At 40.3% G+C, this 18,235-nt stretch overlaps 1 protein-coding gene across 2 annotated transcripts; it reads left to right on the plus strand.

The window, feature by feature from the left end:
* The first annotated feature begins 293 nt into the window (after positions 1 to 293).
* On the plus strand, positions 294 to 17,486 carry NDUFAF6 (NADH:ubiquinone oxidoreductase complex assembly factor 6). Of its 2 annotated transcripts, XM_063299513.1 has the most exons (9): positions 294 to 491; positions 1,297 to 1,396; positions 3,801 to 3,923; positions 6,914 to 6,970; positions 8,265 to 8,367; positions 8,716 to 8,849; positions 12,380 to 12,481; positions 15,614 to 15,670; positions 16,624 to 17,486. In XM_063299513.1, exons 3-9 carry the CDS (start codon positions 3,837 to 3,839, stop codon positions 16,750 to 16,752), a joined length of 669 nt encoding a protein of 222 aa, XP_063155583.1. In that variant the 5' UTR covers positions 294 to 491; positions 1,297 to 1,396; positions 3,801 to 3,836; the 3' UTR covers positions 16,753 to 17,486. The 2 variants fall into 2 exon arrangements, with proteins under 2 accessions (XP_063155583.1, XP_063155584.1); XM_063299514.1 differs by lacking the exon at positions 294 to 491 and having other exon boundaries at positions 1,297 to 1,400.
* Positions 17,487 to 18,235: the final 749 nt, after the last annotated feature.

The following is an 18,235-nucleotide window of genomic DNA, read 5'->3' on the forward strand; positions in this document are numbered from 1 at the left end:
CTGATGCCTAGCGCAGGAGTCTGTACTGGGACTCCCTTAACTCCCTGCCATCAAGGTCGACAGGCTGGCTGTGTAAGAGAGATGGGCGTGGTAGAGAATAAGGCATCTGAAGCCTACCCTATCTGATTGGGGAACACCTCGTGTGAACGGAGGAGAGAAGGGACGCGAGTTAGGCGGCCGATGATTGACAGCAGAGGCGGAAGCCTCCGACGATCTCCGATTAGCTGGCCGCGAGAAAGAAGCAGAGCGGCAGGTTGTGATTGACAGGAGGGGGCGTGGCTTAGCAGCATGGCGGCGGTGGCTGCAGGCGCGGCGGCGCTGGGCCGAGGGTCGCGCGCGGCTCTTTCACCTTGGCAACTGCGGGTCTCGCGTGGCGGGCGCGGGTGGCTGCTGAGCCCCGCCAGCCTCGGAGGGCGCGCGCCGGCTGCCCTGGCCGCTTCTAACCAGTCGAGCGCGGGAGGAGAGGAGCGCTACTGCCTGGATTTGCTGCGGTGAGGCCGGCAGCTGCTGCTTCTGGTTCCGCCGGGTCGGGCGCTGGGCTGGGCTGGGCAGGGCAGGGCAGGGCAGGGCAGGGCAGGGCAACTCAACTCCCCTACGGGATGTGGTTGGGCACCTACCAGCCTACTTGATTTGCATATATTCAAATGATGTGACGTAGATGTCCGGAATCTGCCTGAGTCGCCCCTGAGAAGCATCTGCAAGCCGAGGCTGCGTCTTAACCCTGCCTGGGAGAGTGCGTTAGCTTCTCATCTTCCTCTCCCGAGATTTAACATCATTTATGCATTATAATTATATCCCGGCCGTGTCCCAGTCTCCCCTTTCTGCATTTTAAGTTTAGAACCCTGTGAGATTGTCTGGGGCGCAAGGTCATCCAAAGCAGTGTTTCTCGACCTCTGCGCTTTAAGATGTGTGGACTTCAACTCCCAGAATTCCTGGTAGACTTCAACTCCTCAGAATTAATGCTGGCTCGGGAATTCTGGAAGTTGAAGTCCACACATCTTCAAGCTGCCAAGGTTGAGAAACACTGTACTGCACTGTAAGTTTCCACATTTCTAGATAAGAGTAGATGGACATGTTAGGAGTTATAATGCTGATGCATCTGGAGCCGCAGGCAGGCAGGCAGGGAGGTTGCTCCATCCACAAACTGCATTGAAGGCTGCCATTTCAAGTATCAGTTGTGCTTGTCCTCTGGCGTGTCATGCCATAGCTTTCTGTAGTGGCAACCAGAGAATAGATGTTACACTTGGGTTTGTTGTATGCGAATTCAGTGCTCTTATTTATTCTTTGAATATCTAGAAAACGGGACTATGAAGGCTTCCTCTGTGCACTGCTGTTGCCTGCAGAATCACGTGCCTCTGCATTTGCCCTGAGAGCCTTCAATGTAGAACTGGCTCAGGCAGGTATTAAAATATCCATTATACAGTACAATGTTAACATTAAAAAAAACTCTTAAAAATCCTAAATGTGAAGTTTGTGATTTTTCCTGTCAGTTACTGTACTGTTCGATGGTTCTTCTAAAGGGGCAGTTTCAGTTGGTACTGGTGAGGGGGTCAAATTGAGCCCTGTGCTCCTCAGTTGTGGGGTGCCACCAAGCTGAATGCTCTTCCTACCCCTATTTAACATTTACATGAAGTGGCTTGATAAGGTCATACAGTCAAACAGGGTCACGTATCAATGGTATGCAAATACAGTAGATATAAAAAGTCTACACACCCCTGTTAAAATGCCAGGTTTTTGAGATGTAAAAAAATCAGATGAATATAAATCACTTCAGAATTTTTTTTCTACCTTTAATATAACATACAAGCTGTATGATTCAGTGGAAAAACAAACTGAAATCTTTTAGGGCGAAAAAATAAAAATAAAAAAACTAGAATATGTGGTTGCATAAGTTTGCACACCCTTAAACTAATACGTTGTTGAAGCACCTTTTGATTCTATGACAGCATTCAGCCGTTTGGGGTAGGAGTCTCTCAGCATGGCACATCTTGCCTTGGGAATCTTTGCCCGCTCTTCCTTGCAGAAGCGCTCCAAATCTGCCAGATTGCGAGGGCATCTCTTGTGCACAGCCCTCTTCAGGTCACCCCCCTCCCCAGATTTTCAATTGGATTCAGGTCCGGCCTCTGGCTGGGCCATTCCAAAACTTTGAGTTCCTTCTGGTGAAGCCATTCTTGTGTTGATTTGGAGGTATGCTTTGGGTTGTTGTTGTGCTGAAAGGTGAAATTCCTCTTCATCTTCAGCATTTTAGCAGAGGCTTGAAGGTTTTCTGCCAAAATTTACTGGTATGTGAAACTCTTCATAATTCCCCCCACCTTGACTAAAGCCCCAGTTCCAGCTGAAGAACAGCAGCCCCAAAGCGTAATGCTGCCACCACCAGGCTTCACTGCGGGTAAGGCGTACTTCTGGTGATGTGCAGTGTTGTTTTTACGCCAAACATACTGTTTGGAATTATGGCCAAAAAGTTCAAAGAAAAACATCCAAGCCTGGCTACATTTTGCAAAAACCTACATCAAGTCTGACAAAAGCATGTGGGAAAATGTGTTATGGTCTGATGAAACCAAGGCTGGACTTTTTGGCCATAATGTTAGAATAACGTTCTAACTTTGGACCATAGATTATTGCACTCTTTTTTTTACATTTTTAATGGATTTGCTGGATTGTCATTGTTTATTGTTAATATTAATGCTTTTTTAAAATCTGAGTTACAAAGATGAAGTGAGCTGTAGCTCACGAAAGCATATGCCTTTTAATAAAATTTAGTTGGAAAAGGTGCTACCAAATTCTTGATTTTTTGCCACCATAGACTAACATGTCTCCCCACCTACAAAGATGGGAACTGTACACCACTCAGCGTTGGCTTTGACTGGAGCGGTTTATAACCCTTGTAGAAGAAAGAGATAAATGAATAAAATCACATTATGGATTATCATTATCTAAAAAGCAGGGTTTTGCTTCAATACTTTGGTCCCAAGTTATGTTAACTGTATCCAGTAATTGTATGCTAAACAGGTATGTTAGTGTGAAGTTGCTTGTTCCTTAGAAACAGTTCCAATAAATATTTTGGCTGCAGTGTTATGAACCAGCAATCTTAATATTGTCACTATGGAAAAAATTGGTATCTCCAGGTCGCTGAGTCTTTACTCTTCAAAACCACTGCCAAATCTGACACTCATTTCAAAGTTGAATTTAGAAGTTGCATATCCAAACTAAACCTGAGTGCAGCAACATCCAAGACTGATTGCATTCGTGTTGCCTGTCTGCCTTTTTACAGATCAGGAACAACTTTGTTAGATAAACCTGAAATGTTTTCTTGCTTATCTACTATTAACAATGAAGTGGATTAAGAACAGTTGAAAGAATAGAGAGGTTGATGTTATCAGCCTAATGATGACTTGGGAACTTTATCAACATGATCCTTACAGAAAATAAGATAATTTGGCTTATAGATTTTATTTAAAAATTACATATTTTGGCTGATATTTTCTCAATTTTGAAATGATTAATTTTAAAATTACTCTTTGCAAAATCTTTTCAATATCTGAAAGCTTGTGTTTTTCTAGATGTTTTCTGTTTTACTTATATCTTTGTCATCTAATGAGATCTAATGTAGCTGTTTGCAAATAACTAACAGTGAAGTCTCTCTGCTCTCCCCCATGGTGGGATTCCTCATTCATCCTATGCATTCACAGCAGGCTGCTCTTTTTCAGATCCCCTCCCTTCATTTAAACAATATAGTATGTTTGATGTGATAAAAACAATAATGTAATCAGAATATCACTCCTACTGTGTTTCTGTTCCAGATTAAAGACTCTGTAACTGAGAAGACCATTGGTTTGATGCGGATAGAGTTTTGGAGGAAAACTGTGGAAGACATTTACCAGGATAATCCACCACAACAACCAGTGGCAATAGAGTTGTGGAAGGTATAAGACTAAGCACTGGATTGAATATTTTTGGGCTGAGTGCCATATTCAACAGGGTTATGATGCAGAGTGCACAGAGATAGAGTTTTCTGGTTTTTTTCTTAGCTTTTTTTAGAATAGGTGAGCTTGGTGGAGTGTTCTCTGAGTTATAAATTATATTAGCCTATTTTAGGTTTATATTAATATATGTTTTTATGTTTCCCACCTCACGGTGGCAAAAAAGAACATGCAACCAAGTTTTGGCGGTCCTGGTCAGCAGTATGGAGAGGGGCAGAAAACAAACAAAAAAGGGTTGGGGGATTACATGCTTGGTATGAGGTAGCCTTTACATTAAAAGTTGTATGTAATCATAGTGCCTTTATTTTTGTGGGAAATGCTCTTGGTAAGTTTTTATCAGCTGGTTTGAAGAGGATTGGAGTCAAGATAGTGCAGAAATTTAATTCAGCAAATGGAAAAATATCTTCCATGCTGTAGGGTGTGACCCTTCACCAGGGTGTGACCCTTCACCAGGAAGCTATGGGGAGAGGCAGCTGGGTATTCTGATGCAAATGATGCACTCTTTCCTTGGAGAGTAAACAAATAATGCCAACTGTTGGGATAGATTGCCTACCCTTTTCCACTGTGACCTTCAGATTTTTCAGAGGAAGTTGCCTGTCCTTTGGTCCCCATCTAGATTAGAACTGCCTGTATTGCTTCATAGCAGCAAAATAGAGTCTCAGATAAAAGTTTTCCTGAATAAAACCTGGTATCTTGACTTACTCAGTCACCAGTTGCAGCTTTGTATCTCAATTTTACTTGTATCCCAGCTGTAAAACCTAAGGTGTGTGCCTGTCCCATTAAAATCACTAACACCATCAAGTGCTTTTTATGAGTTGATTGCAAGGCTCTAGTTCTTGCCAATCTTATTTGGCAGTTAAGTCCCTTTAAAAAGGACATTTTTTTAGAGATGAAAATGTTGGGTATTTTAAATCCAAGTCTTTACTGCAAAGTAGTTGCTGTAAAGGTTGACTATGTTATCTTTTTAGATCTCTATAATTCATAAATCTGTTGTCAAAACCAAGCTTGCCTCTGACTCGGAGAGTGAAACTAATTCTGAGTCAAAGGAGGAATTGGAAACTAACCGGGCTCAAGTTCCAAGCCTCACTCCAAGCCTCCAGTCCAGAGAATCTAGTCTAGTCTGGGGATTCCAGCCGAGTCCAGCCTTGCTCCTGTTTCAAGCCTTGTCTTCAGGTCTTCAGTTCAGAGTACCCAGCCTAGTCTAGAACCCCCGGCCGAGTCTAACCTTGCTCTGAGTTCGAGTCCTGCTCCAAGTCTTCAGTTCATCCCTGTTGTTCGTAGTCCTGATCCCAGATCCAGTGAGTCAGAGATTCAGTGTCAGTGTCATTCCAGTGCTGTTCCAGTTTGAGAACTGTTGCCTCCAGCCTTCGTGTTCCAGTCGGATCCAGTCGGCCCAGTTGGGCTTGCTTAACCCAGTCTCGCGTATCACGGACTTACTTATTGTAAATAGTTATTTAATAAAGAATATTCTTTGAGAACCTGTCTGGTGCTTAGTCTGAACAGGACATCTGTAATGATTCATAGGATTAAAACTTTCGCAGATGTTCAATTTAATTGCTAGTGACCTTACATCTAAGAGGATACTAGCTGCTTTCCAGATCAGTTCAAAACAGCCACTTCTTGACTCAGAGAATAGCCTCTAAAGATGATCTTAGGGTCCAGATAGATTTACAAGGAAGAAAGCGCTTTTTCTAATAACATGGTGCCAAGCTGATTCTGACTATATGAGTTATTAATCACACTATCATACAGGTTTTCCTCATATATCAGGGGCACACATTCACTTTTGGCAAGATCAAGCAAACGCCCATTGTTTTCTCCAGAAGTGAAAACATGCCTTTCGTGACTTATAAACTTGTGCCAAATTTATTTTCAAATATTCTTTTTCTAAAGCAAGTACAGCCTATTTACTATATTTTTGCGTTTACTATGATTTATAAATAATGATTGATTTTGTTATTTGTTTTTGATAGAGAAGTTATCTTAATGTAGTACATTCAAGTAATAAATATTTCAACTGAACATACTATATTTTTATTTCACTCTTTTATATATATATATGACTCAAGGCAGTGAACCCACATAATACTCCTGCCTTCTATTTTATTGATTTATTATATTTATATTAATATATGGATTTACTATATTTTATTGATTATACTGATCACATCCATGTTTGCATTATTTGCCTTATCTATGAAGTTTCCTTTAATGTTATTAATTTGATATAGACTTATTATGTAGCCAGTCTTTTATAGTGCATTGTAGCTATTTCTCCTTCAGTTTTTCATACTTAATTGCAGTACTTGTTAACATACCCTCATTTCATGTGTTTGTGTTATAGCAGAAGGTACATGAGAATACACTTTTCAATGCTTCTTCACATGTTTTTCCTGTCACAGATTGTGTGTGTGTGTGTGTAATATAAATCAGAAAAATAAGGTTATGCAAATCCTTCAAAATAAGTAATTTGCAGTGCCTGGAAGTGTGTACAGTATGCAGAAGTGCAGACAAAGCACCTCACTCCAAGTTATTAAAGGAGCTATATCTTTTTGCAGGCTTGTATGGCTGTTCAGAAGTTGCTCTCAGCTGTGCAGCTGCACAATTCTGAAATAAGACTCAGCTGTTTCAATGATTCAAAGAGAGGTGATTCTGATTTATTTCCACATATTGAAAGAGTTGCACAGCCCTGTAGCAAAGCCTGGATAGCAGTATATCTTTTACTGCATTTATTTACTTTCAAAAGTTATACCTCATCTCTTTTGATTAAATCATCTTCGTATCAGTTTCCTACAGCATCTTATTGTTCACTATTGAAAATGGAATATTAGATTAAATAGGCTTTTAGTCTAAGCCAATAGTGGTGACTTGATTATCTTTGTTTGATTTCTTCTTGTTTTCTACATAAGTATACTCTGTTCACCTGATTTTAGGCTGTTAAGAGGCAAAACCTGACCAAAAGATGGCTTATGAATATTATTGATCAAAGGGTAAGTTTTATATTAAAAAAAAACCCACCACCCCACCTCCCCCAGTATTCCTGAGTAACTAGAACAAAGGTCAGCTATCCATAAGTCCTTGTAACTGAGTTCTGTGTTGGGGCCTACATTTTTGTAATAGAATACCTAGTGTCTTTTTGAAACAACAATCTCCAGAATGATTTGAGATGAGCCCCGATGGTTAATATAAAACTCATTCACATATTTAGCAGTATTCTGTAAGCTTGCTTTATCATTTTTTCAAAAAAAAATATTTCTATATGTCATGGGAAAGATGCAGTTGAAATCAGTGTGAGGAAATGCCTCATTTTGAAAGACTAAAAAATGTCCTGTGATGTATGTTGTACAGTAAGATACTATAATTGTCTTACATTAGGAATTTATTTTTTAATATTCTATAAAGGTTATATAGAATAAACTGCAGTATGAACAAAATATTGACACATCAAAACAAGTGCAGGTTATAACTCTTACTGTATTTTTCTCCCCCTGGTGATTTTAATTCAGTTTTTTTAAAGATGCAGGATTATACTAAGAAATGTAGAGAGACTGTGTCAGACTGATATTTAGGAAGCTGTATAAATGTGATGATTTCACTCCCTCTAGTGATTATGCAAGTGGCTAAACATTGAAAAATGTTTATTGGTTTTGTAATAATAAATAACAGGTGAATGAATAAACTGATAAACCAGTTTGATAACATAGCTCAGTGGAAGATATTGTTTGCATATTAGAGGCATGGTAATCTTATGTCTTGGCTGAAAAAAATTGTATGTTTAGGCTGTTAACCTAAATATACTTTTTGTTTTCAACATGATTGACTTTGAGTAAGCATGCAGGATTACCTTGGGCTATTTAATCATTACTTTAGCAGACTGCTAAATAAAATTTCTTTCCATTAGTAGACTTCAGTTGTTTCAGATGTATGCAGTTACCTGTATAATAGGATCAATTTCCAAGGCTCCCCTATTTAAAACGACTATATACAAAGGAGACCAGAGTTTTTTTTAGCTATACATAAGAGAGAATTTTGTGAAGTGTCATCTCCTAAAAATTATTTTATGTATCTATGTATTAAGACTTCTGTTCTCTATGCTTAGCAACCCCTCTCCCTCTGTTTTTTCCTTTCCCTATCTTTCTCCTTTAAAAAAAAAAGGAATAATACAGTGACCCAGAGAGGATGCTTTCTTTTAATAAAGGTGACATCCTTCTATTTCTTATGTTAACCTCAGTGATGGGTTATTTCAATATATACTTTCCCCCCACCCTGTTTTCAAATGCACAGGAAAAGAATCTGGATGACCGAGCATATCAGAATATCATTGAACTTGAGGCTTATGCTGAAAATACACAGAGTGCACTCCTTTATCTCACACTAGAAACACTTGGTAGGTGCACGCTTGATTACTCTGGCTCTTGCCACATGGGCATGCGCCAGTAGCTTTTGCTCATGACCTACCTGTGTGACTGCATTTTCTTGCAGTGTATCTATATAAATAGATGCAATTATCGCTTATGGTTTACAGGTGGGCAGAAAGGAAGCAGAGGTCTTCTGTCCCCCACTCCCAATAATATGAAGTTCTGTTTCCAATCATCTGACAAATGTGGGAAATCCAAGGATATTGTTTGCATTTTAATTGTTCTTTAAACAATTTCTTGCCTATTAGTTCTGACTAGATTTTGTCGCCTCTGCATTTCAGTAAGCATCCTTAAGGTTATCACTTCTGTGCTTACAGGTGTGAGGGACATCCACGCAGACCATGCTGCCAGTCACATAGGAAAGGCACAAGGCATTGTAACCTGTTTAAGGGCTACTCCATACCATGCTAGCCGAAGGAAGGTGTTTCTCCCCATGGATATTTGCATGCTGGTAAGACAGTAAATATGAGATCCAGTTTGTAACAATATTCTTGCTTTTGATGTAATATTGATAGGTCAGGTACAGTCAGCACCAGAAATATTGGAACAAGGATAACCGTTTTGGCATTTGGCCTCTGTACACCACCACACTGAAGATGAAAGGAAACACACCCAGATGGGAGCAAAGTCAGGACTTTCAGCTGTAATTCAAGGGGTTTGACAAAAGTGGGGCACTAACCATTCAGGAAGAACAGCCAGTGGCATACACGCATACCCATCGTTGGTGGCTCATAAGTAATGGAACAAACCAACATCGTTACGAACATAAGGATCGCCTTTAATACCTGGATGAAATCTCTTTGCAGTCAGTGACCGCCTGAAGTCTGGAACCCATGGACATGACCAAATGCTGAGTTTCCTCCCTTGAGATGCTTTGCCAGGCCTTTACTGCAGCTGCCTTCAGCTGCTGCTTGTTTGTGGGTCTTTCTGCCTTCAGTCTTGTCTTCAGTAAGTGAAAAGCATGCTCTATTGGGTTGAGATCAGGTGACTGACTTGGCATTGAAGAACATCCCACTTCTTTGCCTTGAGAAATTCTTGGGTAGCTTTTGCTGTGTGTTTTGGGTCATTATCCATCTGCAATATGAAGCGGCATCCTATCAGTTTGGCAGCATTTGGCTGAATCTGAGCAGAAAGTATAGCCCTATACACTTCAGAATTCATCCTGCTGCTTTTATCAGCAGTCGGGTCATCAATAAACACCAGTGACCCGGTTCCATTGGCAGCCATACATGCCCATGCCATAACACTGCCTCCCCCATGTTTGACAGACGATGTGGTATGCTTTGGATCATGAGCTGTTCCTTTGCTTCTCCATACTTTTCTCTTCCCATCATTCTGGTGCAAGTTAATCTTGGTTTCATCAGTCCAAAGAATCTTATTCCAGAACTGGGCAGGCTGTTTTAGGTGTTCGCTGACCTTTCTGCTCTTGAGTGTTACCAGTGGTTTGCACCTTGTTGTAAAGCCTCTGTATTTACTTTCATAAAGCCGTCTCTTGACTGTAGAGTTGACAATGACATGCCTACCTCGAGAGCGTTCTTGACCTGGCTAGATGTTGCGAAAGGGTGCCTCTTCACCATGAGCAGAATTCTGCGGTCATCCATTTTAGTTGTCTTCCATGATCTTCCAGGCCTTTTGCTGTTGCTGAGCTTGCCAGTTAATGCCTCCTTTTTCAGGATGTTCTAAATGATTGTATTGGCCACTCCCAATGTTTTTGCTCTCTCTCTGATGGGTTTATTTTGTTCTCTCAGCCTAATGATGGCCTCCTTCACTCTCATGGACACCTCTCTGGACCTCATGTTGAGAGTTCCAGTGAACAGCTACCAAATGCAGATGTAACACTCAGAACCACCCCCAGGCCTTTTATCTGCTTGATTGGTCATGGGGTACCCAGGAAACAGGCCACATCTGGCCATGCAGCTGCTTGTCAGCCATTCATTCCATTACTTATGAGCCACCAACGATGGGGGGGTGTATGCCACTGGCTGTACTTCCTGAATGGTTAGTGTTCCACTTTTGTCAAACCCCTTGAATGACAGCTGAAAGTCCTGACTTTGCTCCCATCTGGGTGTGTTTCCTTTCATCTTCAGCGTGGTGGTGTACAGAGGCCAAATGCCAAAACAATTATTCTTGTTCCAGTATTTCTGGTCCTGACTGTAGGTATTCATCCAAATTCTGATGAGACTTGTGCATCATTTCTTTCTATTTTTAACCATTCCAGAATTGGTCCTTCATTGGAAGTGCTTGTACGGCATGACTTACGTTGTGGCAATAAGATAACTGGAGAAATTATTGGAACATCTGAAATCTAATCTTTAGAACACTTTGTCATTATTATCCTCTTTGATGCCTAAAAACCCTGCTCCAATTCATTTGTTGCCCTGTGTATCAAAGAATGATGTGTACATGTTCTTTCTGCTTGCAACTATATATATCCCTCGGTTAACAGTGGTACAGTAATTGGGATTGGAATTTCATCGCTAAGTGATGTGGTCATAAAGCCCAAGATCACATGGCTGCATCACTTAGCGACGGCAATCCCAACACTCCCCATTACCATTGTTAACCAAATCCCATCAGTCGTTAGGCAAGGACCCACTCCAATCCAAGCCATTCCCAGCTTGGTCCCTCCCAGCCCTGAGCCTCGGTAAGGCAAGGGACTGCCTTCTCTGCAACTCTCTGTCTCCCCCCATCTCTGCCCTTTTGGCCAGCCTGCACTCCACTGCTTTTGCCGGCCCTGTGCTCTGCTCATCCTGCTGCCCTGGACTCCACCTTCAAAGCTTCACCTGAAGGCCACATGCAATTTCGACAAGGCTGCATGTGACCTCAGGAAGAAGCCTGGTGCGGCCAGCAGTTGCCTCACAAAGGGCCAGGTCAGGCATGCCTTGTTAGCACTGGGAAGAAGAAGACAGCGAAGGTCAGCCGGGGATGGCAGGGCCAGTGGAGCTGAGGGCTGGCAGAGGTGGTGGAGGGCAGGGCAGCTAAAAAGGCAGGGGTGGTGGGGAAGGGGTGGTGGGGAGATAGGCGGATGGAGGGAGTTGAAGTGCCCCTGCAGTTTAAGTGTGGGTGGGCTGCCAAGTGCCCGAACTTTGATCACATGACTGCGGGGGTGCTGTAACGGCCATAACTTCAGGGATTGGGTGTAACTACCAGTCATTCAGTGCCGCCATAACTTCGAACAGTCGCTGAATGAGTGGTTGTTAAGCAAGGACTACTTGTATGCAGTCTCTGAAGGCTAGAAGGGACTTAGCAGTGATACGGTGATTACACTAAGAGCTCAGGGCCAAAATGTTTAATCTGTTTTGTTTTCTCTTGTGAGTACTTGGTTGAAAGGACATAGGATTAGCACACCTATATTCAGATTTTATTCCTCATACTCTGGGGAGGCTCTGGGACACCTGGAAATGGCACTGGGAGCTGCATACGTGCTATTGTACTCTGCAGTATGATACAAGGAGGAGAAAGGCTACCAAAACTTTAGCCAGTGTTTATTATCCTTCTGTTAGTAATTTTACCTAGTGGAGCAAATCAGAACTGTTAATTTTCAGGCCCTTGCTTAATATAATAATTCCCTCATTCAGATTTTTGTTATTGAGACAAGCATTAAAGCATTTACTAATTCCTTTCGTATTTTATTGGTTCAGTGAACCGTGACATGATGGTTTGTAATGAAGCCTTTTCCACTGTGCTCCCTTTTAGATGTCTTCAGCTACAACTGCTAGAATTCTCTGCCAACTGACTGGCAAAAGCTGTTGTAAAAACAGCCTGAAACCAAGCAGTGTTTTACAACGGGAAATACTGTGGGATTTTCTGTTGACATATACATAAGATTACATTTTCTGAGGTATCCTTAGGACTTCAAAGACATCATGTAATATATTAATTCCATCTATGTAATATAGCTTCAAAACAATAATATATTCTCCCAATATATTCCCCAGAAACATTTTAAATTTTTACCTTTTTTCCTTCTATGTATGTCAGCATGGTGCTTCACAAGAGGATTTCATAAGAAAAAATCAGGAGAAGAAAATGAAAGATATTGTATATGACATTGCGAGTCAAGCCCACGTTCATCTGGAACACGTGAGTTTCTGGATTTTATCGAAATTTTATTAATAATATTATAGACCAGCCTTCTCCAATCAGGCGTTCTCCAAATATGTCAGGACAGAATTCCTGACATACAGTATGTGATATGACATATGCTGGACTTGTCAGGAATTCTGACATGTCAGAATTCCTGACAAGTCCAGCAGATTCTGAGCATACTGGCTGGGAGTGTACCTTACTACATTGGGGAAGGCTGTTGTAAACCATTGTGGAATTTGGTTCATATGTTGATAAGTTTAGTTGCGCAGATGAACAGATGCAGAGTCCCACACGTACAAAAAGAGCAGGCTTCCACTGGCAGAGAGTGAGAAAACAGACAAGGGTTTTGTTACCATTTATTGTCTCTGTCTTGGTGCCTTGTTTGAAAATCAAGTTTATGCTGGAATTCTTAAGTTGTAACTTTAATCTTCTAATAAATATTAATAACTAGAGTTTTGAGATACTAGTTCTTTGGAATAACTGTTTCCCATCCAGACTGTTAGAAATAATGTAGACAGTGATGTTCTTTTATTGTGTCCCATCTTTGATAGGAATTCTGCCACACAAGGATTGTATCTTTAATGCTGCTGGACAAATCCTTAGCCACAGCACAATAGCTGCAAAGCAGCAATTTGATTCTCTAGTGAAAAGTGTACATTAGAGAAATTGTGTAGCAAATGGTATATATTGGGGGAAATACCTGCAAAGATGATTATTTGGGAAATTGCATTTATAGTGTTTGGATTTCACATAGACTTTAGAAGAAAACATGCAAATTAATATGGAGACAGTATGAATTAGACACACAATTATTGATTAGTGTAACTGAAAGTTAAATGTAAATGAATGTTGAAGCTAGATGTAAGCAGTTGTTATGAGCATATTCTTCAGTGGCCAACAGAGGGCAAAATCCATCTGTTTCTAAGCTTACTTAAATTATTTCAGTTTTATGACCTCAAAACTGTATGTAGCCTTGATAAATATAATTCCTGCTAATACTTAGTTTTTTCCTTTTCTTCTTCTGGGCTTTGCATGCCTAATTTTATACTGCAAATTTTGGGGGGGCTGGGATTTGTCTTTCTGATGCTTTATAGATAGCATAAGAAGAGCTCTGTAGATCAGGAAAGGCTCATCTTAGTCCAATATTTCATTTCTCAGATGCTCACAAGCAGGAGTTTGAGACATACTCCTCTCCTGGCATTTCCCTGCATCTGGAACTGGAGGCATTGCTACCAAGTTGCCATCAAGACTCATCATATTGAATCTTACGAAGATAGTTATAGAGTCATTGCTTTACCACTTGTCTTCCACCCATTTGTGCTGCCAGCTGCATTTCTTTTTCTTTTCTCTTGCTCCAGAGCTTTACTTTCCCATTCATGTTTGTCCAGCTTCCCATTTATTTATTTATTTTATTATCAAATTTATACACCGCCCATCTCACTATAAAAGTGACTCTGGGTGGCTTACAAATAAGTTATAAAACCATTATAAAAATACAAAAGATATAAGATATAAGAGGAAAACTAAAAGGCGGAGAGAGCGTCTTTAAGCCACCAACCACCCCCAGGGTGGCCTATCACTCTTGGACCCCCAAGCTAGTTGGCAGTGCCAGGTCTTGACGCTCTTCCTGAAGGCCAGAAGAGTGGGGGCCAACCTCACCTCAGGGGGCAAGATGTTCTGCAGGGCAGGGGCAATGGCAGAAAAGGCTCTTCTCCTGAACCCCGCCAGTTGGAATTCTTTAGCTGACGGGGTCCGTAGCACGCCCTTCCTGCCGGACCAGGTGGGACAGGTTGATGTGATTGGGACGAGACGGTTCCTCAGGTTCCTTATGTAGTCACCTTCCATATAGTAGCATAGAAATATCTGTGCAGTTCTATAAAAACAGGTAATACTTTCTGTCTTCCAGCATGACTAGAAAAGAGAAGGAAGCAAAGCAGAGTTACTGCAAAGTTCTTTCTTTGGTTTAAGAATTCTGTGTGGCTCTGTTGATTCATTAGGACAAAAAGTTAAAAGAAAGGTATAGGGATCCTTCCAACTTGAGCAAGGGGTGCTAGTAAGTGAGGAAATAACAGGAGCAAAACTATGAGTAAGAGTAGAAGTAGGTTTTCTTTCTGTGGGTGGAATTAAATTGTGAAACGTCTTTACGCTTTGGGAAGTGAAACCAACTTGAAGAGAAGCAAAACTCTTTGGTTATCAGTCCAAAGTTAAACTCAGAGTAGGAAGCCCAGTGCCATCTTCTGTGCTAATGTTACATAAATTGGAGCAAGGTAGCAGCGTTTATGCTGTTTAGATCTATCAGCCTAATTATTCCGTCCCTGGATTGCACCAGCAATGCTAGTAGCGAAGAGGGTTGTTTTTGATAGTGAAGTAGATAGATAGATACAATTCACAATAATTATGAGGGGAAGAGAGAGGAAGGAATGATTTATATGATCATGTCTCTTACAGTCAGAGGCTATTAACAGACAAAGAGAGGTGGGGGAACATTTTCCAACAATGTGCTGCTATCTTTTTTCATAATCTGCTGCTCTTATTTTGTTTTTCAAAATAAACATTCTTCTGTTTTGCAATATATCAGAAATGATGGAGACTGTAGCTAAGCCAGATTTATGATTCCAAATGCAATATACTTTCCAAATGCTGAATATTTCTTAAAATAGTCTTCTCTCTTATAAGGTATTTTCCATTTTGGGTTAAGGCATGTGGGGCAGGGGCAGGTATTATATTTGGTCTCTCATTTACCCAGACATTCAGTTCTTTATAAACAGTTACAATTTTATTTAACAATAACATTGTATGAACACATAATCTCTGTGTAACTATTTGTAAAATAGTTTACTTTTTCACTGGAGCTAAAAACATCTGTCCTGTCTATCCTGTCTGCTGTTTATCTGTTTTTCTTCCTCCTTTTTTAATTTAACTGCCAGCTCTCTCTACTCACATTTCGTCTCCCAGGTTTTCTTAGCATTGTGGCTTGTATGGAGGTGCCCAGTTAACTCTTTATTTCCTTTAGTAGAATACAAGTAATTAACCATTTCATCACAGAGCCCAATTCATGAGAAGCCTGGTCCCATTGTTGTATTCCTTGACATTTAAAATGCACTCTCTTTGTCTGTCTCTCTCCAGGCTAGGTCCTTCAAGAAGAATGTCCCTGCCAAAGCATTCCCTGCCTTCCTCTGTACAGTAAGTGGCTCTATTGCATTCTTATTTCACGAAAATTGTGGTAATGGCATTCAGCATGCAAACACCGTTCTGAATCTATGTCTGAGCTACAAAGCTTTATGATTAATATCTAGCCAAATTTTCAGATAGTCTTGTTTATTCACCTACCCCCTTCTGCTTTTTCTTTTACAAAATGTTAATGAAGTTCCGGTGAATGTGAAAACTTGCATACTCATTTATTTATTTATTTATCCCGCCTTTATTATTTTTATAAATAACTCAAGGCGGCGAACATACCAAATACTCCTTCCTCCTCCTATTTTCCCCACAACAACAACCCTGTGAGGTGAGTTGGGCTGAGAGAGAGGGACTGCCCCAAGGTCACCCAGCCGGCTTTCATGCCTAAGGCTGGACTAGAACTCACAGTCTCCTGGTTTCTAGCCCAGCACTTTAATCACTAGACCAAACTGGCTCTCTCTTACGTCATTTTAACGAAATTATTATCCAGCTGTAGATTGGGATTATTTTTTCCATATGGATCAATATGGCTGTGATTCCTTTTGGTGGGACAAAGTTGAGATGAGAATCCTTTCCCAAAGCTAGTTTTTGTCCTCCAAGGGTTGCAAGGGACATTATGGTGTAGCAGTGATATAGACAGGATCAAATTTGCTATCTGGTATTGCATTGGGAAGGAAGGTTGGATTTTTCTTCCCCAATAAAATAACTATGTTAAGTGTATCAGAAACTTAATAGCTAGTTATCTGTTTGTGAGAGTAATGCTTCCCACCAGCATGTTAGACACAGTGAAATTTAAAATTTATATTTGAAAATTAAATATGAATTTCATGTGATCCTCTTGCTGCTACTAGCATGACACTAGTGACCTATAAATCACTGTTTCATTTGCTATTAATGCCTTAGTGTTTTTATAGCAGCAATAACAATAATATCTATTATATCCTCTTTCTTTCCAGGTTGCCATTGAAGATTATTTACATAAAATACAAAAAGCTGACTTCAATGTATTTCATCCAAGTCTACATCAGAAGAGCACTTTACTACCTTTGCATTTGTACATTAGATCATGGAAAAAAGCTTATTGAAGAATATTTAATATGAGATTGAGTCTTTCTGATTGAGAATTGTTAAATCTTTTTCATTTACGTGGCAATGTTCTATGGATGATATATCCAGGCTCTTCTTTTCACATTTAGTCCAACCCCAGACCTCACAACAACCTTGTGAAGTACATTAGGTAAATTGGTAACTAGCCCACTGTCACTGGGTAAACTTCATGACTGAGTCAGTATTTGAACACAAGCTTTGTCGTCTAAATCTAACACTATCCATTAATGGAGTAGCCTTCAACAATATGTCACCTTCCAGTTGTGTTGAAGGCTCCTTAGATCATTTGCCATTGTCTTTATTATGCAACATTTATTTTTCTGCTTTTCTTTAAAAAACGGAAGTACCCCCCTGCTCCCAACTTGTATTCATTTAATTTATACCTGGCATCATGGAACTTGAGGGTTCTTTAGCAACCTTAAATCCAGGGACTAATCAAACAAGAGGCCTGCTTAGGTTCAGCCAGGTAGCTGCATCAATAACAGATTAAAACTTATAAATAGAACAAAATTAATTGAAAAAGAGCAAAGTTGAATAAAATGAACTTCCAGAATTTTCTAGCCAGCATAGCCATTGTGAAGAGGTCTGGGGGTTGAAAGATCACACATTGGGCAAGTGTCCAGATTGGGGAGAGTGGTCCATAGGATGCTGATTCTTCATGTCTCATAGAATATTTGTATGCATTAATTTATTAAAGTATTTCTATACTGCTTTTCATTTTGTCAAAAATAGCAAAGTACTTTACAAAAACAATGACATGCAGAAAAAGCCCTAAGTGCAACTAAAACAAAATATGTTAAAGCATGAAACAATCAAAAACTTGAAAGGTATGCAGATTATATTTTTTCACTGATATGTGCTGGTCATAAATCCCCCCCCCAAAACAAACAAAAAAAACCCTTGTTATTTTCTAGCAACATTATTTTGGCTAATTCTTTGAGCAGATATTTGGTAAATGTGAATTACAGCTGTATCCTGCGGATGGTATACAGTAGTCCATATAGTTGTATGCAGTCAACAGTATAGATCATATGCTCAAATGTGCTGTTTTTACAAGATACTTTGGCTTTTTTTGTGTGTGCCTTCACGTCAGTTTTTTTTTGACTCCTGATGACTGCCTGGACTAGTCCCTGCAGTTTTCTTGACAAGATTTTGGAAGCTGTTTGCCATTGCCTGCTTCCTGGCATTGAGAGTGACTGGCCCAAGTCACCCAGCTAAGGCAGGACTAGATCTCATGGTCTTGATGCCTTAATCACTACGCTACTTTTAACATTTGCTGCTGGATGAAACTCACTGTCTCAAATTGGCCAGTGGAAATACCTATCTGGCTTGCAAACTTCTTATATCAGTCAGACATTTGATACGAAAACTTTCTAACATGGTGAGTGGGAATTAAAGTTACGATTTATCAATCAAATCAGTACAGTTCATTCCTAGGTGTCTGCCTTATGAAAAGACAGC

The sequence above is a fragment of the Candoia aspera genome, chromosome 3, assembly GCF_035149785.1.
Source record: "Candoia aspera isolate rCanAsp1 chromosome 3, rCanAsp1.hap2, whole genome shotgun sequence".
NCBI classification, from domain to species: Eukaryota; Metazoa; Chordata; class Lepidosauria; order Squamata; family Boidae; genus Candoia; species Candoia aspera.